The sequence below is a fragment of the Colletotrichum costaricense genome (genome assembly GCF_030867565.1).
Source record: "Colletotrichum costaricense strain IMI 309622 chromosome Unknown Scaffold_21.1, whole genome shotgun sequence".
NCBI classification, from domain to species: Eukaryota; Fungi; Ascomycota; class Sordariomycetes; order Glomerellales; family Glomerellaceae; genus Colletotrichum; species Colletotrichum costaricense.
Window position 1 is genome coordinate 433,267 of NW_026848250.1, and position 14,627 is coordinate 447,893.

The following is a 14,627-nucleotide window of genomic DNA, read 5'->3' on the forward strand; positions in this document are numbered from 1 at the left end:
CACAATTTGTTCTAGCTTTAGCTTGCCCGTTCATGGAAGTCATACCCCGGGAAAGGAACGCAGGCACGGGGTTTGAAGCCTGTAACATACTTCGCAGTATTCTGTGCCGCAAGCTAAACCAAGCAGGCCCACCTTGTTTGCTACATGTTTGCAGGTGAAGATAGCAGCTCAGCAAACCAACCAATGTCACAGGTCCAACAGGGCGCCTTTGCACGAAAGCATCTTGGCCTGCATGCTTTTACATGGTTCTAATCACTGCCGAGGCCAGTCAAATCGCCCCAACGTGACGTTGGTTGTTGGAAGGCGGAAACGTTATGTTCTCATTCGTCAGCGAGACAGCCATTGTGGCAGGTGATCAAGTGGCACAGTGATGCTGAAGAATCTGGAAGTGTCTGTGTTGGAACTGCCGCTGGCGTTTAATCCGGTTCCTCCGGCGTTCTACTGAGAAAAGGTGGCGGATTTCCCTTATAGTCGTGGTCGTTACCCCCTCATGAATTGGTAAATTGTTGGAAATCAATCTTTCCAGGTGTTGATTTGGTGCAGACTCGCCATGGGGGTCACACTTTTGCACCCCGAAGATGAATTCGATCGATGGGCCATGGTCATGGCATTAGTTGGAGCTACAGGGGTTCTCGTAGTCTGCAACGTAAATTGCACTCTGTCTGACAAACGCCAAGTATCCCCAGCTGATCGAAGCAGCTCTTATTGCAGTACCTCAACTCCCCTCTCAAGCATATTCCAGGGCCTTGGCACACACGATGCTCAAGACTGAGCTTGAAGCTTAGCCGGTTGACTGGAACCCGCATGACATACGTACACCAGCTCCACGAAAGGTACGGAAGCATTGTCAGAATCGCACCAAATGAATTATCATGCATCGATATCCAATCAGTTTCCCAAGTCTACAAGGTTGGCGGCGGTTTCGAAAAGGCGCAATGGATTGGCGACTACGCAACGAAGCTTCCAGCCCTATCTCTGTCCATGATTCTGAACAGCGAAGAGGCGAAGCAGCGGCGAAGACTTTTGCAGGGCTCCTTCGCCATTACATCTCTACGAAAAAATTGGGAATCGACTATTAGGAGTAAAGTTGAGCTTGCAGTCATGAAGATCAAGACAGAGGCTTTGGCGGGCTCATCAAACTCGCACAAGTGGTGGACGTATATGGCCGCTGATGTCATCAGCCAGCTCTCATTTGGGCAATCATTGGGGGTGCTGGAATCCGGAAAGGTATGAAAGAACATCTACCTATCCTTAGATCTTACCGAGATACTGACGGACTAACCACATGTATCATGTTGTAGAGTACCATGTACATGCGAGCCATTGAGAATGCTCTGATAGCGGATGTCATCCAATGCGAGATCCCATTCCTCGCCTCTCTATCCCAACTCATACCTCGGTCACTGCTTCAAACATTCTCTCGGCAGCTTGAGCAAGTCAGACTTGGTGGTGCAGATGGCGTAGCGAGTGTCAAACAGCGAGGTCCATCATCAGCCCAAAGTATCTTTACGGAAATGATTGCAGAATGTGATAGTGAAGGTCGGACTTGGTTGACAAAGGAGGCCGTCGGTATGGAGGGTGCAGGTATGATGGTTGCAGGAACAGACACAACCGCTGCCGTTTTGACCTATCTCATCTGGTCGGTGTTGAAACAGCCAGTCCTGCAGGAAAAGCTTGAGAATGAGATTGCACTACTCGGCGATAACTTTGACGATAAACGACTCGAGGCGTGCCCCATACTAGGTGCCGTCATAGAAGAGACCTTGCGCTTATATCCCGCCGTCCTCTCATCTCTACCAAGGCTTATTCCAGGAGGGGGGACTACGCTGTCATCGCACTTTGTGCCTGCAGGTACTGTTGTTTACAGCCCAGCCTACAGTCTGCAGCGCGACCCTAAGGTGTTCCCAGATCCTCATCGGTATGGTTACCTAGCATATCCATCTGGAAAGGCACTAGCTAACTCGAGACTGTCTAGGTTCGATGTTGATAGATACCTTGACCCGACCAAAGTTTCCCTCCAACAAAGGCAAGCATACATCCCGTTAGGAGCTGGGGCCAGAGTCTGTATTGGTCAATATCTGGCAATGATGGAGCTCCGGCTTTCCACTGCTGTATTCTTCAAAAGATGTCGCGGGGCAAGACTAGGCCCAAACATGCCAGCCGACAGCATGGAAATGAAGGATTACGTCCTTCTATCGCCGAAGAGGAAGCGATGCGACATCACCTTAATTTAGAGAAGCAAACCCAGCGACCGTCGGCTTCTAAGGATATTTCCCAAAGAATTTCTCTTAGCATGATTTCGATGTAAGTTGGGAGAGTTCACAGAGCACTGGCTTTTTGACAATGAAATACCTTAGTACAAATACCGCATACCGGTTAGATTAGTACATTAGCCATATTTGTCTAAGAGAACACCTGCTTATCATTGAAGCATCTTAGAAACTTCCTGTCAATCGGCCACTCGTTCTTTTCAAGAATAAACGCTTCTATCTTACAGACATATTTTAATGGTCGAGGTTGCGACCACATCCAAAGCCAACTCATTCTAGATTCGCCAAGGTCGCTGGATACAGTCTGCCAAGGAGCATTTTCCCGACCTGCGCTAAGTCAGTCACCTTACCCAGGGATCGATTTCCATGATAACCTACCTTAAATGATTTACGGTAAAGCGCCACAATTATGGCCAAAGGTACAGCCCCTAACAGATGATGACGTCGTTGAGCCGAAGCCGGCGACATCGCCTAATAGCTAAGTTTCGAAAGGTGACAAAATTTCGGCATCATCACTAGCACATTCAACACCCCACTAGTATCATTTGCCTTGTTATCAAGCTCTCCTGGGTCTTGGATCCATTTATACTTCATCCACCATCACCTCGGCTATATTGCATGTAGCCGGCGACCCTCTTAAACACCCTTGGAAGATTTGGTCTACTGCATCATCATCAATTCATTATTTCAATCCGACGATACGAGAACATGGCTCCCCCAGAAGACAACCTAGGATTTAAATATGCGGTCATCACCGGTGGCGGTGGTGGCATCGGCAAGGTGATGGCTCAACACTTCATTTCCAAGGGCAAAAAGGTCATCATCGCTGGACGCACAGAATCGAAACTACAAGAAACAGCAAAAGAGATCGGGGCTGTCGACTATTACGTGCTGGACACGGGCAAGGCTGAACAGATCCCCGAGTTTGTCAGACGTGTTACCAAGGAACACCCTGACCTAGACTGCCTTGTCAACAATGCCGGGGTGCAACGTCCTCTGGAGATTCTCAAGGACGACGATTTCCTCTCGAAGGCTGACCAAGAAATCGACATCAATATTCGAGGCCCGATGCATCTGGCTCTAGGCCTGTTACCACACTTTCAGACCAAGGAATCCGCACTCATCATCAACGTGTCGAGTGTACTTGGCTTCGTTCCATTCTCCATCATCAACCCCGTCTACAACGGTACCAAAGCTTGGCTGCACTTTTGGAGCATGAATCTTCGCACACAGCTCAAGAACGGCGGTTCCAAAGTCAGAGTTGTAGAAATTGCGCCACCGACGGTAGCAACTGACCTGCACCGAGAGCGATCGGATCCAGACGACAACAAGAAGGAGAATAACCCGGATGCTCTCACCGTGGATGAATTTATGGAGGAAGTTGGTAGTAAATTGGAGGACGGTGTCGAGACCATCGGGCCGGGGATGGCTGGAGAGGTCATTGGCAGATGGTATGGTGCGTTTGGTGAGCAATACGCAAAGGCGGCTGGGAGCAAGTAGTTGGATTATTCCTGAAAGTGAGCAGATATCACATACGTTACCTTATTACTTCTCAACCCGAAATGGCCTCCCCTATTACTGAGGATATGAACGACTCACTGGAACTCTGCACGGAGGACCTTATGACGGACAATGCGAAACGGTGCCCAGCAGAAATATCAGGATGTTCCGTTATGATACGGGCCAGTCAGTCGCAGGTTTCGTAAGAGCACATCTGATTCGTGAGCTGGCTCAATCACCACGTAGTGCGAGGTAAGATCATTGCGCCAACCACGTATTTCCCGCACGCTTCTGAAACCCTCACATCTCATAATGGATCACCAGTACGCTCCTTGCGCAAGTTTCACAACCGAGGCCTTAGCTGAGCCTGCCCAGGTTGACTTCCAAGATCACGGGTCTCCTGAAAAGGCATTCTACCGACACCATGAATCGCACGACGTGTTAACACAGGTCACAAACGACAGCTGCAATTTATGTCAACTCATTCTTGAGTGCTTTATACATAACCCCTGCGATGAAGCATAGCAACCGTGATAACGTCGGTCATCATAGAGATTGACTTGCCATATCACAGAACCATTGTTGAAACGTGTACCAATATTGCATGAATGCCTGAGGGGAGTCTCTCTTTTGTATACAGCACAATGGTACGATTTTCGCTCCGTCACTATACTTGCAGGTAAGGCAATAAGCAAACCTCAGAAAGATTACAACCAAGTTGATAGCTATGGGCGCCAAAGTCGACTTGATTGCACTTGTGGTAATGCTGCTACCAGCCCAGTTATTAGGGAGCATACACAACGCTAAAGGCCACCCCCGATGAAAGGCGCGAAAGATCAATACGTTCCTCTAAGTCACTGCTCTGGTGGTGCAATCTCCCCTGCCCTGGCGGCCGAAACCTTAGGGCCTTTTCAAGACTCCATCGCCGTCAAAGAGCTTTCTCAGAATTTCCAAGATGCCATCATGATATCTCGCAGTATGGAATTTCGTTTCTTTCGGATAGACTGTCTTTGTACCTAATAAGACCCCGAGTCGGATCGGAAGAATGAGTTCTAAAGAATGAGGTTGGTTTACCGCAACTCGACGGTTCAATACAATTTCTGCTATGGTGTCAACAGAAAGTAGAAAAGGTTTACTCAAGTCAGACCATGCGTAGACAGCAGGAAGTAAGCGTCAATGCCACAATCCAAATCTCGACCAGTCAACATAGTCCCGTGGCTACTGTCTGGCGGAAAGATCAAAATGAAGAGGACTTTCGAAGCCTTGGTAGAAATAGTACGTTGTAAACACGAGTGGCATTTCACGAGTATATGCTGTCTCCAAGGAATATCCATATGATCACAACATGTCCTTTACCCTGTGAGCTTGCCTCTCCCTCTCCCGGGCCCCTGGAAACAAATGTCATTCTATGTAACTACTACGAAGTAGTGAACGCATATACTCAAAGGAAGCTTACGTACAGTTCAAGTGATCTACCGGCCTTCTCGGGTATACACAACATCTGCATCCAGTTCTTGGAGAGGACTATCTGGCCGGTCACTGAACTTCGGACTTTCGGCGTGGCTTCCTGTGGATTCCCGAGGGAAACTTCTGCTATCACGAAAGAGACAACCGCCGCGCCCCTCCATGGTCATGGGCCGTGACTGGTGATATGGTACTTCCATTTGAGGAATCGACGATACTAGGGCCAAGCCCTTTGAGTGCCCAACTCTTAGAAATCGTCATCCACTCAAGAAATCCCGATAATACATACGAGAAGATTCTGTTCGCAAAGCTTATCCTCAGAGCGTTTACTACGCCTTTAGTTCGTAGCCGACAGATCGTTAGCACATACCACAACACTGGCTCCATACGATATGCTACCTTCGATGAGCCGGCTGCGGCTGAGGACACGGTCAAGATAGCGCATTCAGATTTCTTCAGAGTGAACGATGGTGATCGAGACTACGTAGCCTCGATTGTCACTGGATCGGGAGACAAATCGAACTGAGAGCTGGACACAGATGTTTACCGCGGCGACAAACAAGCGCTGCTGCTGGTCCATTAGTACCGATGATTCTAGCGAGGAAGAACCCAGATTGTCAAATTCTGAGATACTTGGTCTAGTAATCCGCGAAGCGACAGGCGAGGTCGGTGAAACACATACGGGAGAGTAGGATTCGCCCGGATACAGACGCCCAGGTTGTCTTGGCTCGAGACTTGGAAATGGCGGGTCTTGACAATGGCCTGGTGTGGGTAGTGTAGATGTTGAGTTTAAGTCTTTTAGCCGTGGAACTCTACCGACTTTGGGTTCGGTAGAGCACATCTTGATCCATCGCATTCTAAGTTGAGCGCGTGTCAGTGAGGTGACATCCAGACTGAAGTACATGTGTCCAGTCAAGACAGGGCGCATGAGTCGTGCAAACCCGAGCAAACGAATCTCATCTCAACCCCACCATCGCGAACCTTGTCAAACGCCCGCCTAGATTTCCTATTTCATTCAATGTTCCCATCCCACCCTAGCCGCGACCCTGATACGACTCCTCCTCAACTGCGGGGGAAACATTGGCATTGACCGGCCTTTAAGCCAGTTTAAGCCCATGGACCATCTGATAGACTGATGCGGCCCGGGTGGAGCCAGGCACATCTGCACAACCGCTGCACGATGTCGCATTTTGTTTATAAGCGCCCGAGTCCGAGTGGTCGTGTCCGTCAATGGGACGTTTACCCCGATAAGTTTACTCAGCCCAGCCGTTTTCCCCGCGTTGTTTCCCCAACTCGTCCATCATGTGGCTTTTCCTTACCCCTGGGGAACTGGTGGAGATCTTGGAACTACCGGAACGATATTTCAATGGTGCGCGTAGAATCGTGATGACCTCACCTAGGCCGAGGGTGGCATTGAGTCAAGTCCGGGGAAGACGGGGCCGTGCGAAGAGACGGTTGCATTCTCGCGCACGGGAAATGGCCTGCAATTGACTTATAAACATGAGTATCCCACGACAGACTGCGGTGTTGTTGTAGGGAGAGTTGTGGTAGTTGCGGACCTCTGAGAATCTCAACCCGACCTTATCGGATCATCAACCATGACCTCCTTCGCGTTCACGCTCCTGACGGCGCTCGCCGCTCGCGCCTCGGCCAAGACCCATAAGACGCCGACACCTCAGATGGGATGGAACAGTTACAACTACTACAACTGCTACCCCAATGAGACGCTGATCAAAGAGAACGCACACGCCTTGATCAACACGGGTCTAGCCGACGCCGGATACACCACCGTGACTACCGACTGCGGCTGGCCGGCCAAGGAGCGCTCCGCTGACGGCGAGCTCGTGTGGAACCCGGAGTTGTTCCCGTCCGGAGGCGGCAAGGAGCTCGGTGATTACATCCACAATCTCGGATTGAAGTTCGGCGTATACTCCGGCGGCGGATACTACCAATGCGGTTCCACAGATCAGCCCGCTTCTCTCGGTGAGTAGTAATTACCCGGAACTCCAATGTTCAGTGTACCAGATAGTCCTAACAAGATTTTCAGATCATGAGCTCACCGATGCCAAGTCATTCGCCGACTGGGGCGCAGATTCCCTGAAGTACGTTCACCAAGGAGTAGAGCCCTTAGAATGGTCAGGTGCTAATCCGAGGTGCACATCAGATACGATAACTGCTACGCGGTCGAGCCCACGGTTATGGTCGACTACGTTTCCGAAGAAGCCGTTTCACCGGATCGCTTCGTAGCGATGGCAGATGCGTTGAACACAACGGATCGAGACATCCTCTACCAAGTCTGCCAATGGGGAACTGGAACGGACCTGGGTATCTGGTGCGTCGTCCACGGTAGCGAAATTCTCTCAAGCTTTCACAAGGAATTAACTTGATCACTAGGGCGCCCAAAATTGGTAACAGCTGGAGAATCAGCAACGACATCTACAACGGCTGGCGCAGCATTTGGCGGATCACGAACCAAGTTGTTCCTTTTTACAAGTACACCGGCCCAGGTGCTTTCCCCGACATGGACATGTTGCTGTGAGTAGTCAACTTCTTTCCGCAGGATTGCGTCGTTTTAATTCCGGCGCTGACAACATCATCCTAGCATTGGTCTCAGCGCCCTGTCGATTGAGGAGGAGAAGTTCCACATGGGAATGTGGGCCATCAACAAGTCTCCCCTTACCCTCGGTGCCCCCGCTATCCCCGGTCTTGTCCCGGAATCAGCCCACGAGATCCTCGTCAACAAGGAAGTCATCGCTCTCAACCAAGACCCCCTCGCCAAGCAGACAGAACTCGTCCGTCGCTACACCGAGGAGGAGTGGGACGTTTGGGCCGGCGAGTTATCGGGCTCCCGCCTCGTGGTCGGCCTGGCAAACTGGAAGAACGATTCCCAGGCCGTGAGCGTCGACCTCGCGGCCGTCTTGGGTGTCGCCTCGGCCAACGCCCGTGACGTATGGACGGCGAGTGACATCGGCTCCATCTCGGGCACGTACGAGACGACGTTGAACGGCCACGAACTCAAGTTGCTCGTGCTCTCGGACCTCTCCACGACGGCACCCGCCGTCGACGCGTCAGCCGGATATTACACGGCCACTGACGCCGCGCTGTCTGGCTCAGCCTCCAAGGTTACTTGCGCAGAGGGTCAGTGTCTTCCGAGCAGCACAAAGGTGGGGAATATCGGTTCAGGGGCCGCGGTCAAGTTTGAGGGCGTCGAGGCCAAGTCAGAGGGCAAGAAGCTGCTAGGCGTTGACTTCATCAACTATGAGATCGCCCTCGACTCCGCGTGGCAGTTTGGGTCCAATACCCGTAATTTGACCATCTCCGTCAATGGTGGTACCGAGAAACGGTGGGCCTTCCCCATCTCCGGCGGGAACTGGTTTGACACTGGCCGCTTGCTCGTTGAGGTTGATGGCTTCAAGGGTGATAGCTCGAACACGGTGGAGTTCAAGTCGTTTGGAAGTGCTTGGGCCCCTGACTTGGTTGGTTTCGAGGTTTTCGAGGCCAGCTAGAGTCTCGAGCAAGCAACGTGAAATGATCGTTCATAGGCAAGATTATGAGAACAAGACAATCTTGAATTCTTACAATGAGATCCTCCTAGTACGCTCAGGAGGCTTGATATTAATCATTCTCGCCCATATCATCAAGGACTAGTATACAAAAGAAAAGAGGCGTTGTGAGTATAGCACAGGGGTATTCGTAACGAAAAAGAGCCTTGATCATAGCATGCCAGAACAAAGTCCGCATGCATCCATCCCAACCATTACCATCAATTACATAGCCGCATCACCTAATCCCTCATCTCCTTCTTCTCCGATGACCGAGGATGTCCGGGATTGCTGGTCAGCGAGTCCTCATCATCAACCCTGTAGAAAGAGCTTCCGCTCGCCGCATCATCGTTGCGCCCGCTGAAAGATGAGGCAGGGTTCGACTTCGGCGAGTGCGACTCAACGCGGACTTCAACATCGACTCTTCGGTGGATACCAGTTCTAGCTTCCCGGATGGCTTCGAGATTTCTATCTTCAGGAACGGCTCCGACGCTGGCGCGATGGAAACTCTTAAGACCTCCGGTTTCGTGGTGGCCGTTGTGACCGTTGTCAAGACCAGTTGGGTTCGTGCGATGACCTCGGGAATGTCCCTGGGAGTATGAGAGGGAGTTGAATCTAAAACCGCTATCTTGATCCTTTGCGAGGCGTGTGATCAATGAGGCCATTGACATTTCGATGTTGAGCTTGACCATGTAGGCCACGGGGTGGAACTGGATGTAGACGACTTGGTTTGGAAGTGACATGAGGCCAATGAGCATAGCCTGAATGTGTATTGTCAGCCTTCTGAACATTTTACATGATCGTAGTGGTGTCTTGACTTACGTCCATGGCAATTGAAAGAACCATCAGCTTTGCGTTGAAGCCAACCAGAGGCTTGTACTTGACCAATCCATGCTGATTCAGGAGGCGAGCCTTGACGACGTGGAGAAAATACCAGTTGAGGCCAGCGTCAACGATGAGAATGAGGATTTTGGAGAGACGGTCCCAATAGTGGTTGATATTAACGTATCTGCGATCTCATATCAGCGAGTGAACTATACGGCAAGAGCTCAGTACAGGAGATGGTCGAACTTACGTTTGGCTAACAGGAGGGTCAAGGTGGGAGGGAATCCAGATGCAGAAGACGGCAATATTGATCAGGGTGATAACCACAGCCGTTCCCCATTTCAGCATGCGAATGGTCTTTTGACTCTCCGCAATGACGGCAATACGATTGATGATGATTTGCATCAGCAACTGGATCTCCCACACCCATAAGAATAGGATGAAGAATAAGACCGGCACTCTTTGACACCGATAGTGTTAGCTCGGACAGAGTAGAAATACCGCACTTCGATACTCACGTTGGTCCTAATATCCCATCTAAGAATAACCATCCGATGACGGCAATGACGAGATTGGCGACAATCTCACCCCACATCATGTAGATGTATGTGCTTCGAAGGGGGTTACGATTCCGTCTCGTCTGCTTCATGGCCTCCCATACTGTCAAGAAACCAAAACCGATAGTAAAGCCCGCGGCCAGCGAGGCAATCTGGTAGTCGGTCTTTGATGCCGCCATCGTGAAGTATGCTGGAGAAGGCGAAGGCGGGAAAATCGATTCGTTCGTATTAAATAAGTATCGTATCCGATGTGTCGAGGTTCGGTCCTCTCAAGAAAGGCTCCTCGATATACCAGATTGGGTATGTGGGGAAGGAGACGAGGATGAGAGGGGAGCAAGATGTCGTCTAGTTCAAACTCAAAGAAAGCCCTACGAGCCCGTCGAGAAGGGGGAAACGGGCATACTTTTAAGAATCGACGATGTGCGTCCACAGTCCGGAGCAGATTGGCCCTCGTCAAGCTCGGCTACCCACTTCTTTTCCGGCCCGTAAGTTAAGAAATTTCCCCTTCTCCAGTGCTGTGGCAATAATAACAGTCTAGCAGCCTGGCAGGCTCTGGTTTCGCGATCCCAAACGGCAGAGGGTGGCTAGGCCGCGACAGGTAATCGAGCCCTCCAGCCGGCGCGGTGACTAGACCGGGCGAAGAACCCACATGGTGGTGACAATTGTTAGTGCCACCCTCTAGCCTACGCCACACGCACCACAAACGTGTAGCAGAGGTGCAGAGGTCGCACTCCAAGAGTCACTACCAGTCTGTTACTGTTACTATAAGCAGGGGTGGTGGGGGACTATGAGACGACAGGTCCTGCAAAAGGAGTCAATCGGCACCCCCTTCTCGTAGCTCTCTTGCCCAGTTGAGACAGTTGATGGACGGTGATGTCTTCATCCGTCAATGGTTTGGGTTGCATAGGATGGCAGGAAGTTTGACAATACTACCAGATAGCAAAGCCTATTCCACTGGCCCGAGAAAAGAAAAAGATCAACAGGCACGACCGGCCCCCAATAGACATGTCTCGCGATGTGCCGTCATTTCTTCATGGTGCAAATGCCGGGGATAAAGGTTTGCTGAAGAAGAAGTGAACCCAGGCGTCGATCTTGAGAGGGTCAGTCACGCAAGAAGGGATCCTCCTTACCATCCGCGGGAGCGGAAAGCAGGTTCCCTCTGCTGCTCTTTTCTGGGATACCATCTTGTCACGTTCTCCAGCCTGGTTCTTCGAGCAGAAATTCGCCATAAAAGAGCGGGGTCTGTTATAGGGGTGACGGGGCCTTGTCGTCAATAGCTTCGTGGACTGGGAACGAACTGGCGAACCACAGGCGGGGAGTGCGATGTTCGTTGGGGACCCGGGCGAGGAAGAAATGGTCCAGGGATCAGCAGATCGGCATGGCTTCCTGGTCTTTCACAGATGCTGCATGCAGCTTGGAGGCCGTGCGTTTCTTCAATAGACAGCCAGACAGACAGACAGCGGGCATCTCCGTCGTCTCAATACCTCATCGGAATCCCTCACCGAGATGGAACGAGACAGCCCGTTGCGCCTCTCTTGATCTTTTCGTCGAAGGAATTGTATCGAGAGTATTCAAGACTGTCCGGCAAATGGCAGACTCGGCAGAAGACCGTTACACCAAACAAGAGTTTCCGGCGTGGTGCCGATCAAGGGGGAACTTTCAGCAATTCAGCAATTACCAAGCCCTTAACAAAGGAGACTGCGCCATAACAAACACCTCCTCTTCCCTCATCATAAACCTTCAGTCAAATGCCGACTGGGCTCACAAAGAAGAGAGACAGTTGCCAAACGACGTGGGAGCCGTATCCAGAGTGTGCTCCGAACCGCAGTTCATGCTGCATGCATGGGACCAAATATCACCCCAGGCCACCTTGGGCCTTTCTGAAACATGATCTTGCTGCACCCACAGCTCTGGCACTCTGGATTTCTGCAAAGAAGGGCCGCATTGTTCTCGCCGGAGATATCTTCCACGTGGAGGAAGGGCCTTGGGTCTAGTATCAAAAGAGACACGAAGGCCGAGATAGCCAGGCCAGATGACACCATCCCATTGGGGGCCATCTTGACGCCGCCCATTGGTAGGAAACCCCTCGACATTACCGTTCCAGGCGAGATTTGAGCCGCCAAGACATGTCAGGGGTTTGCTGGCCGACGAAGCGATCTCCTGGGTGCCATTCCCGAGAGCCCACAACTTTCTGCGGTCAGCGTACCAGTGACAAACAGGTTAACATCGACATGCCTCAGGAAATGCGGGGAGGTTCTGCGCTAATGACACAGAATCCGCGTAACAAATTACCAAAACCCTTTCATCTTGACACTCTCTCAACGTCCTTCATCTAATCATTCTTCGAGCTGTCTAGGTATGCGCAGTTTCTCGCTGTCACTCGGCCCGCCAAGTACGATAGCAACGGCTTTCCTTCGGATTCAAGCCGTAGCGGCACGGTGTGGCTGAAGAGAAACGGGGACTACAAGATGATCTGAAGCTGAAGAGACTCCCCCTCGGGCCCCGACAGCCACCACAACACCGGCTGTGGCGTCTTTTCACCGAAGACCTTGACACTATTCCACCTTTGGTTCCTCTCATCCGCGTCTTGGCCTTTGATCAACGCCCGGTGACGCTGGTGAACCACGCCCCTCTGCTGCTCAAACCCAGTGATCCACGTTTTGCAGCATTCAGTGTTCGGAAACACGGTCGGCATTTGGTAAGGTTAAGCATGAAGAAAGAAGGCCACCACCCCTGGGCCCAGCTGGTGCCCCTGGACGAACCCAGCAGAGTCTCGCGACTGCAATGAGTGCATGCTGCAGGCCCTAGTGGCCCCCTCCGGCTGGGACGGCCTAGGGGAGGGCTCGAGCCTCGAGCAAAGTCTGGATCTCTGGGACCCTTGGAAGCTCTGGCCAGTCGTCATCTTCCTTCGCCATGTTTCGTGGAAGCGAGGCACGAACCGAGGCATATTGCCCTGCAGGGGTTCCTGGGTCGCGCGACCAATAGCTTCACTCAGCTCTTGCTCCAGCATCCAGCTCCGAATGACAGCTTTCTAGCGTCGCCACTAGATACGATGGCTCGAGTCGACCTCGCAGAGAATCACGAGAAATCGGGCCAAAGGGACATGATGTTGACACGACTACTGGTATCTTTACCCAAAGAACAGCTAGAAGACGAAGAGAACTTTCGATGCGTACAGACACCATCCCAAAAAACTGTGCGTGCCCCCCCCGCTTCCGCCACCTTTCCCCCTTCCCCGAAGCCACTAACAAGAAACTTGTTCCAAGCGTGAAGCAAATAGGAAATTCGACCGTTGATAGAACGCCTTCGCTCGTCTAAAACCCGCTAAACCACATCATGCAACCCGGACACGCACAGAAGCCGCTATAATCCTCCAAATCCTTTGACAGGAAAATTGAAGTTGACGTGGTGGACTTCGGTTTTCATACCGCCCGTGTACGCCGACTTGTCCGCCGCGCGGCTGGCCTCGAGCCCCGTCCACCCGATCGCCGCGACGAACGTCCTGCCGGTGCTGTCGCCGGAGGATGAGCTTGGTGGGCACAGCGAATACCCGCTTGCCACGCCGTTGCAGCCCGGCATCCTGGATGCTCGTTCGACCACCTCGCGCATCCTGTTCTCGGACTCTCGGCAGTCTTCGAAGCTTAGGGTTTCGACGATGGGGGAGTTGATGACGGCGTGGGGTGCGTAAGGCTTGAATCGGAGTAGGTATGCCGCGGGCTCGCCGTCTAGTACGGGCGCGAACCGGGCCATTGCTTCGGCGAAGTCTTTCGATCTCTGCCACTTCTCGCGCGCATCCGGACTGACCCAACCTATTTTGAGACTCCGGTTGTTAGCTATTTAAGCTGAGCTAAATGAATTGGCCCGGCATATTGTCACGTACCGGTGATGAGCTCAAGCTTCTGTTGATCCTCAGTCCATGGCCCCCAGCGCGTACGAAGATATCCTGGCTGCTTGCTCAGAGTCTGGAGCATAAACTTAAGCTGCTCCTTCCAGTTCTCAACGCCGCCCAAGACAGGAATGGTTACCCGCTCGGTGACGGCATTGGCGAGCTGGGCTGGATCCATCACTGCTGAAAGCTTAGGTTCCGCTTCGGTGAAGGTGTTCTTTGCTCAGACCTTTCTCTTGAACCAACGGATCTCGATATTGCTAGATTGGCACAGGTGCAAATGACTTGAAGGTTGGATTATGGTTGCTACTAAACCCGCTTGGAGGTCCGGACCTCACACTAATGTAATATTGATTTCGGCCGGCCTTTCCCTTTGATGTCTTGAGCAGGCAACCCTAATCTTAAATAGCCGTTCGCCAACGGAAGGGCTGGAGCACCCAAAGGTCATCTGCTACCAAGGTCAAAGGCCAAGCTTTTGGATCAAGGGTGATGTGGGATGGATGACGTTTCCGTATCAACAAGTACGGTGTTCAAGTTCGCCCGACGTTGTGGTAAAGTGAGATTCGGAACCAGGCGATGGGCG

At 51.8% G+C, this 14,627-nt stretch overlaps 8 protein-coding genes across 8 annotated transcripts; 5 read left to right on the top strand and 3 right to left on the bottom strand.

The window, feature by feature from the left end:
• Positions 1–550: 550 nt before the first annotated feature.
• CCOS01_14651 (cytochrome P450 3A17) lies at positions 551–2,234 on the top strand (the record flags this gene model as incomplete). The annotated part of the gene is made up of 4 exons (XM_060462794.1): positions 551–646; positions 700–1,227; positions 1,302–1,918; positions 1,976–2,234. The coding sequence occupies 4 exons, from the start codon at positions 551–553 to the stop codon at positions 2,232–2,234; spliced, it is 1,500 nt and encodes a 499-aa protein (XP_060306625.1).
• Positions 2,235–2,978: 744 nt separating this feature from the next.
• On the top strand, positions 2,979–3,770 carry CCOS01_14652 (short-chain dehydrogenase; the record flags this gene model as incomplete). Its single annotated transcript, XM_060462795.1, has 1 exon — positions 2,979–3,770. The coding sequence occupies one exon, from the start codon at positions 2,979–2,981 to the stop codon at positions 3,768–3,770; it is 792 nt and encodes a 263-aa protein (XP_060306626.1).
• A 1,651-nt stretch (positions 3,771–5,421) lies between these two features.
• On the top strand, positions 5,422–5,760 carry CCOS01_14653 (uncharacterized protein; the record flags this gene model as incomplete). Its single annotated transcript, XM_060462796.1, has 1 exon — positions 5,422–5,760. The coding sequence occupies one exon, from the start codon at positions 5,422–5,424 to the stop codon at positions 5,758–5,760; it is 339 nt and encodes a 112-aa protein (XP_060306627.1).
• Positions 5,761–6,832: 1,072 nt separating this feature from the next.
• CCOS01_14654 (alpha-galactosidase) lies at positions 6,833–8,740 on the top strand (the record flags this gene model as incomplete). Its single annotated transcript, XM_060462797.1, has 5 exons — positions 6,833–7,217; positions 7,282–7,336; positions 7,399–7,566; positions 7,629–7,769; positions 7,837–8,740. The coding sequence occupies 5 exons, from the start codon at positions 6,833–6,835 to the stop codon at positions 8,738–8,740; spliced, it is 1,653 nt and encodes a 550-aa protein (XP_060306628.1).
• A 278-nt stretch (positions 8,741–9,018) lies between these two features.
• Positions 9,019–10,337, bottom strand: CCOS01_14655 (uncharacterized protein; the record flags this gene model as incomplete). The annotated part of the gene is made up of 4 exons (XM_060462798.1): positions 9,019–9,537; positions 9,599–9,785; positions 9,852–10,061; positions 10,120–10,337. 4 exons carry the CDS (start codon positions 10,335–10,337, stop codon positions 9,019–9,021), a joined length of 1,134 nt encoding a protein of 377 aa, XP_060306629.1.
• Positions 10,338–11,536: 1,199 nt separating this feature from the next.
• Positions 11,537–12,049, top strand: CCOS01_14656 (uncharacterized protein; the record flags this gene model as incomplete). The annotated part of the gene is made up of 1 exon (XM_060462799.1): positions 11,537–12,049. The coding sequence occupies one exon, from the start codon at positions 11,537–11,539 to the stop codon at positions 12,047–12,049; it is 513 nt and encodes a 170-aa protein (XP_060306630.1).
• Positions 12,050–12,619: 570 nt separating this feature from the next.
• Positions 12,620–12,853, bottom strand: CCOS01_14657 (uncharacterized protein; the record flags this gene model as incomplete). The annotated part of the gene is made up of 1 exon (XM_060462800.1): positions 12,620–12,853. One exon carries the CDS (start codon positions 12,851–12,853, stop codon positions 12,620–12,622), a length of 234 nt encoding a protein of 77 aa, XP_060306631.1.
• A 668-nt stretch (positions 12,854–13,521) lies between these two features.
• Positions 13,522–14,222, bottom strand: CCOS01_14658 (uncharacterized protein; the record flags this gene model as incomplete). The annotated part of the gene is made up of 2 exons (XM_060462801.1): positions 13,522–13,967; positions 14,039–14,222. 2 exons carry the CDS (start codon positions 14,220–14,222, stop codon positions 13,522–13,524), a joined length of 630 nt encoding a protein of 209 aa, XP_060306632.1.
• Positions 14,223–14,627: the final 405 nt, after the last annotated feature.